This window comes from Lycorma delicatula, chromosome 12 (assembly GCF_047948215.1).
Source record: "Lycorma delicatula isolate Av1 chromosome 12, ASM4794821v1, whole genome shotgun sequence".
Taxonomy (NCBI): domain Eukaryota; kingdom Metazoa; phylum Arthropoda; class Insecta; order Hemiptera; family Fulgoridae; genus Lycorma; species Lycorma delicatula.
In genome coordinates this window covers 36,908,089-36,914,088 of record NC_134466.1, presented here as the reverse complement: position 1 = coordinate 36,914,088, position 6,000 = coordinate 36,908,089, and the positions used below count along the sequence as shown (strand labels likewise).

Sequence of the window (6,000 nt, the reverse complement as noted above, 5' to 3'; positions counted from 1 at the left end):
ACAAGGTTAATTAGTAGTGGTGGTTTTTTTCTCAATCTTTCTCATTTAACCAAATATATTATTATAAATATCAACATGTAAAGGCCCATTTGAAGTAAAGTATATATAAGTAAAGTCCTACTCGTAACAATTTATCAGTTTTTATCAGACAGAGAGTGGATTGTAATAATGAACATATTATACTAGATTTTCAATTCTGATTAGTGTGATTTGTACTTCACATACTTTACACAGGCATATCTACCATAAAACTGGAAGATATAATGGAAAACAATAAATGTATTCTATCCATCTGTTGTAAACACATTAACTATATTACTTTAACTCAATACATGAAAATATTTTTAGCATCTAAAAAAAAAAAAATATATGTAAAATACTTTCCTGGGAAGATGAAATTTGACAGACTTGTGAATATTGATATAGGATATTAACTTTACATGGTGTTATAATAATCCTTAAAAGTCAATTGTTCAATACAACATCTATTTTTTCTTAATTATGTACATTTTTTATACCTCATTTTAAGTCAACCCTCTGTCTCTGTAGGGGCACAATAAATAGTTTCATTTATTGGTATTTCTTTTCTTTTGTTCCCTGTACTTTTTAATTTCATGTGAATGTTCTTCTTGCCTTTACTGGTTCCATTCTGTTCTTGTACTTTTGGAATCCTTCACATGTTTTTGGATTTTATCTGAATGTGTCTATGATTTGTGTCCTTTATTTTTATTTCTTTTAGAACTTCTTTGACCTGTCTGAACAACTTGATAATTGTTTTCTGTAGATATTTTATTTACTTTTTATATTACCACATTTTGAAAATACTTCAAATGTGGTAATAGAAGAATAATAATATATAGGTTTTTAAATGAGTATTTCAAAACGTTTTTAAAATAATTAAAGAAAAAATGAAGTTTTGTTTATAAAGTATGTTGGAAAAAGATATTAAATTTTATGTCATATATATTTACCCTAAAATTAATTAAACTGATAATCGAAAGATGTGCAAAGAGTAAAAAATTATAAAATAAGAAAGATTGCTATGTAGTAAAATAAATAATAAAAGTTTAGGTTTGCAGAGGATACATTGAGGGATTATAAAGTTCATTATAATAATATATGATTGAAGAAAAAAGTTAGTTTATATATTTTTGTAGCATAGTTTTGCAGGTGACCTGAATTGAATCACAAGTCACTCATGAATATGATATAATCATTCTTAACGAGGTAAGGTTATAACAGAACTTGAGAAATGAATTAATTTCTAATTATTATTTTAAAATATAAATTTTTAAATAATTTGGTCAATTTTTTGTTTTTTTGAGGTTTGAATGATTTTAGTTAATATATTCTGTTTTAATGTTAGTGTTTGCTAGCTTATTTATATGTTGGTAATAATCAGCTCTGTTTTTCAGTACATACCAGTTATGTAGTGAACATTGTTACTCTAAGAAAAAACAATTCATACTAAACGATATCTCTTATACATTTCATTTATAAGTGTTATGACTATAAGAAATACTGAAATAAATATTGTAAAATTATCAGAATAACTTATTGTTCTGATTATTGATAATATAATGTAAGTATACATGTATATATATACTACATATACTAGTTTTACTTTGTAACTATGATGATTGTATGGTAATTTACAATGTAGTATTATATATAATAATATTATTATAATATTAATTTCATGTCACATATTTTTTTTAATGAATTTTATTTTTAAAAAAATCTATATTCACAGCACTTCAATGAGGAATAATTTTATTTGATAATAATATATACTTATCTAAAAATAAAAACTATTACTTAAATTAAAAAAAATATATATCTATATAAGTTTAATGATTATTATTAATGTAAAGTAAGCTACCGATGTTTAGTATTTTGTGGTTTTGATGAAGAATTACCGCTCACATTTGATGTAGTATTTTTTTGTACAGAATGAGTATGATGGTGTTTGGCGAGATGTGCTTTTTGTCGGAAATTTTTACCACAAAATGTACACGTAAATGGTTTTTCTCCGGTATGCGTTCTTACATGTACATTAACAGAATATTTATCTTTAAAACCTTTATGGCAAATAGTACAATAATGAAGAGATCTTTCTTTACGTATTCCACTACCAGTCGATGAATTGTTTCCACCACCACTTGTTGTTGTTTGATGAAGTTGATGATTATGTCCACCAGTAGCTGTTTTATTTGAACCGGTTAACCTTTTTGAATATTTTTTTGAACCGGGTTTTGATGATGATGATGACGATGATGATGATGATGTAGTCGATGGTATAGCATTTAATACTGTATGATCTAAATGATGCGGTATCGATGGTATTCTTGTAATATCAGTTGATATATGACTTGGTGTTAAATATGGATTTGTACAATATTGTTCAACCGATTTTGCCACTTCATTTTCTATACTTTTTAACTTTTCATAATCTTCAGCATAAGTTACAGTATCTAAATGCGATAAAAATATATCATCCATACTTTGTGCAGAACTTGGATTATCTGAATCGACAATCATCGATCCGGAACCGGTACTGCCATCAAACATAACAACAGTACCACCTTCTAATGAAACAGCCATTAATGGTGATTGTGTTTTCATACTATCATCGAGTTCAGTAAATCCAGAATTAGAACTTGGTGTACCAGAAGTAGTAGTATCTTTACATGATGATATCGATGGTGAATTTTCTAATTTTTCAGGTTTTATTGAAACGACTGAGTGAGTGTGTATAGGATGTGTATTAGCACCATTATATCGTGAAATAAATGAATTAGATTTACCTTGCAAAGCACTCCTTAATAATGAATTAACCCTAGAATCAGTTGATGACGAAGTCATTGGTGATGTCTCCGTTAATTTCCATTCTGAATTACTATTTTCTGTCGATGTACTACTATTATTATTGTTATGATTACTATTATTAATATTATTATTATTATTACTACTACTATTACTATTACTGTTATTAAAAGGAAGCTTTGCTGTTACTACAACATTTTTTCGATCAGGAAAATTATCTTCGTATAAAAATTCTGTTTTTATAGGTGATGTTACTTCAGTTGTACTATTTTCATTAGGACTATTATTATTATTATTATTATTATTATTATTATTATTATTATTACTACTACTACTATTATTATTACTTTCTAAATTATTTCTTGATGAAGGAATATTTTCTTGTATATTTACTGTACAATATGTTGAAGGAAAGGAACTAAGATTTGTTTGTTGTAATGAACTCGGTATAATATTATTTAACAACGAATCGAAATCAATCGATGATGGTGCCGTATTTTGTTGTATTGTTGAATTATGATGATTTGAATCATCATTTTCATGATGTATAACCGTATCTGGTAATCTGTACCATGTTGAATTTTGATCTGTACCATTAAGTACAGTAAGCGTATAAATGGCACCATCTGTATTATTATTATCAGTACCGTCTCCAACACCTGTACATACTAATTGTTTTGTAGTCGTTGTCGATGCAGAAGAACTTGAACAATTATCTGGACCAGTCCAACAATTTAAATCTTCTAACATCGAATGCTCCCACCTAACAACAGAATCGTCTTTACATGACGATACTGATGATGGACCAGTCATCCAGTATGATGTCGTATCCATATATTGTACAGCACCATTTGATATTAATAAATTATTATTATTTTTCTCTTTACGATTACTTTCAATATTTATTAATTTATCACATTCTTCTGTCGTATTATTATTATTATTATTATTATTAGAACTATTGCTATTATTATTATTATTATCATTATCTTCATGTGATGTAGATGTAGTCGTAGCTGCCGGAGAGGATTCCAAATAAATTCCAAATGATTTCAACGACCGACCAAAATGTGGTAATGTATTTGTTATATTATCTGTAGTGGTATCATTATTTACAACAAAATCGAATAAATCAGTTTTTGTAATATCTTCAGCTCGAAATGAGTCAGAGATATCCATTACTGTTAAATTTTATGATTATTACAATTTCCATATAATACATAATTTTGTTTAATTAATTAATTATTATTATTATTGTTATCATTAATAATTTCCATTCATTTACATTACTTCTTATAAATTATCTTCGTTTTAAGTCAATAATTACATTACTTTCAAACATTAATAATTTGTTATTATGATAATCGCAGTTAATTAACATCATCATCATCATAATCATTATCATTGTCATGATAATCATTATAAAATTATATTACATTATATCTTGACTATGATGTATAATTTTTTATTTTTTTTTTAATCAAACTTCAAAGTACATATATTTAAATATATTTTTTGAAACTTCTTCTAAAATTTATTTATATGTCGTTCTTCACAAATAATTTTCTGAAACAAACAAAAAAAAAGAATTATTACTTTTTACATAGGTCAAACAAGTAGACTTTGACCAAATATTACAAAAAAAATACAGACTATCTCGGGATTTATCATAGTGTCCTGAGAAGTGTTAGCTAAGGATGTTTCAAGGTGCCAAAATAAACCAAATATATTCATGATGACAACTGGCCTGTGTTGCTTCATTTTTCTTCTGTCCTCATTTTATGTTTTTTAAGTAAAAATATTTTAAGAAAGGATTGAGATATTTTAATAAAATTTATTATATATGTACCTAACATCTATAAAATAAATAAGTTTGAAACTTTTGAAAATTCAAAAATAATGGCCATTTAAATATTTTAATCACTAATACCTCTGCAAATATTAGTTTTATCGAATTATATTTTATTAAATAAAATTCAAAACCTTTTATTAAGAAGATAATAACTTTTATTTGTACAAACTGGTTACTAAACAGCTGATATGTAACCAAAATTAATAAAATGGATTTGAAATATTATGCAGTCTGATGATTTTGTACCTGTTCCATTATTACCAATAATATAAATTATTTTTAATTCAATTAATGAAGGAAGTAAAATACAGTATTCAACTTAAAAGATGTCCCATCACACAATAGTTTATTCTAAATGCATATTTTTGTTAAAATGAATATATTGTGGCGAGATGACTAAAGTAAAGTGGAAGATATTCATATGAATGAAGCTCCTGGAGTGGGGAGGACTGTTTATTGCCTGCACTTTTGAATAATGCCATCATATGTCGGTACTGGCTTTTGAATAAAGTTGCATAATCGTGTGCTGTTTATTATAAATGCAGTTAACTGTTGAAGAATGTGTATTTGTGATGGAGACTTATTTAGAAATGAAATCTTATATTCTTATATTGTGGGTCGGCAAAAGTTCATGGAGAAATTTGAAATGGAAGCACTAGTGAAAAGTGTTATTCAGAAGTTAGTTAAAAAATTCTGTGAAACAGGGTCGGTGTTAGACCAGAAACGTGCCTAACAAAAGTCACTTTTGACACAGGTTGTAAAGGTCATTAAAGCAGCAGTTACAAAATCTGCTCAGAAATCTTCATGGAGACTAAGCCAAAAAAAACAAATTTTACTAGGTTCGGTCCACACTGCAGTGTGGAGAATGCTGAAATGTTAACCGTATTGAACACTGGTTTTCCATAAGCTAATTAATACTGATTATGCTAAAAGGTTCACTAATGTCAATAGTTCAAGAGCTTCATTAGAAGTAACAGTGGCATTTTAGATCAAGAGTTTTTCACAGATGAAGGATGGCTTCACCTTGGTGGGTATGTTAATAGTGTGTGGTTTCAAGGTGATGAATAAATAATAGAGCCATTGTTTTCTTGAAAAAACTGTGGATGCTGCCGTTTACCAAGAAATTAGCCAACAGTTCATAGCTTTACTGCAAGAAGATGAGCGTGACTTTTGGTTGCAACAGGACAGTGCCACTTGCCATAATTGAAGATAAACATTACCACATTACCAGTGCTATCCAAGAAATAGAAAGGGTACTGCTAACAAGAGTAGTCAGGAACTTGGTCAAATGTTTTGACAAGTGCATAGAAGCGGATTGAAAT

At 27.4% G+C, this 6,000-nt stretch overlaps 1 protein-coding gene and 1 long non-coding RNA gene across 2 annotated transcripts in view; both read right to left on the bottom strand.

Moving 5' to 3' along the window:
• Nucleotides 1-1,878: 1,878 nt before the first annotated feature.
• Nucleotides 1,879-4,005, bottom strand: LOC142332745 (uncharacterized). The gene is made up of 4 exons (XM_075379357.1): nt 3,847-4,005; nt 3,537-3,639; nt 3,220-3,485; nt 1,879-2,874 (listed from the first exon to the last, which is right to left on the bottom strand). The coding sequence occupies exons 1-4, from the start codon at nt 4,003-4,005 to the stop codon at nt 1,879-1,881; spliced, it is 1,524 nt and encodes a 507-aa protein (XP_075235472.1).
• Nucleotides 4,006-4,327: 322 nt separating this feature from the next.
• The window catches only part of LOC142333466 (uncharacterized), a 169,210-nt gene continuing 167,537 nt past the window's right edge, over nt 4,328-6,000 (bottom strand). Inside the window, exon 3 of the long non-coding RNA XR_012758609.1 lies at nt 4,328-4,392. This is a non-coding gene — a long non-coding RNA (uncharacterized LOC142333466). The remainder of the gene's footprint in view (nt 4,393-6,000) is intronic.

What these genes read in the sequence shown, in the direction of transcription:
- LOC142332745 (XM_075379357.1), bottom strand. Translation starts at nt 4,005, where the DNA reads ATGGATATCTCTGACTCATTTCGAGCTGAAGATATTACAAAAACTGAT. An exon ending in TTTATTTGGAATCCTCTCCG is followed by an intron (nt 3,640 to 3,846) that starts GCAGCTACGACT and finishes ACATCATACTGG; the next exon opens with ATGACTGGTCCATCATCAGT. An exon ending in TTCCTTCAACATATTGTACA is followed by an intron (nt 2,875 to 3,219) that starts GTAAATATACAA and finishes AAATTAACGGAG; the next exon opens with ACATCACCAATGACTTCGTC.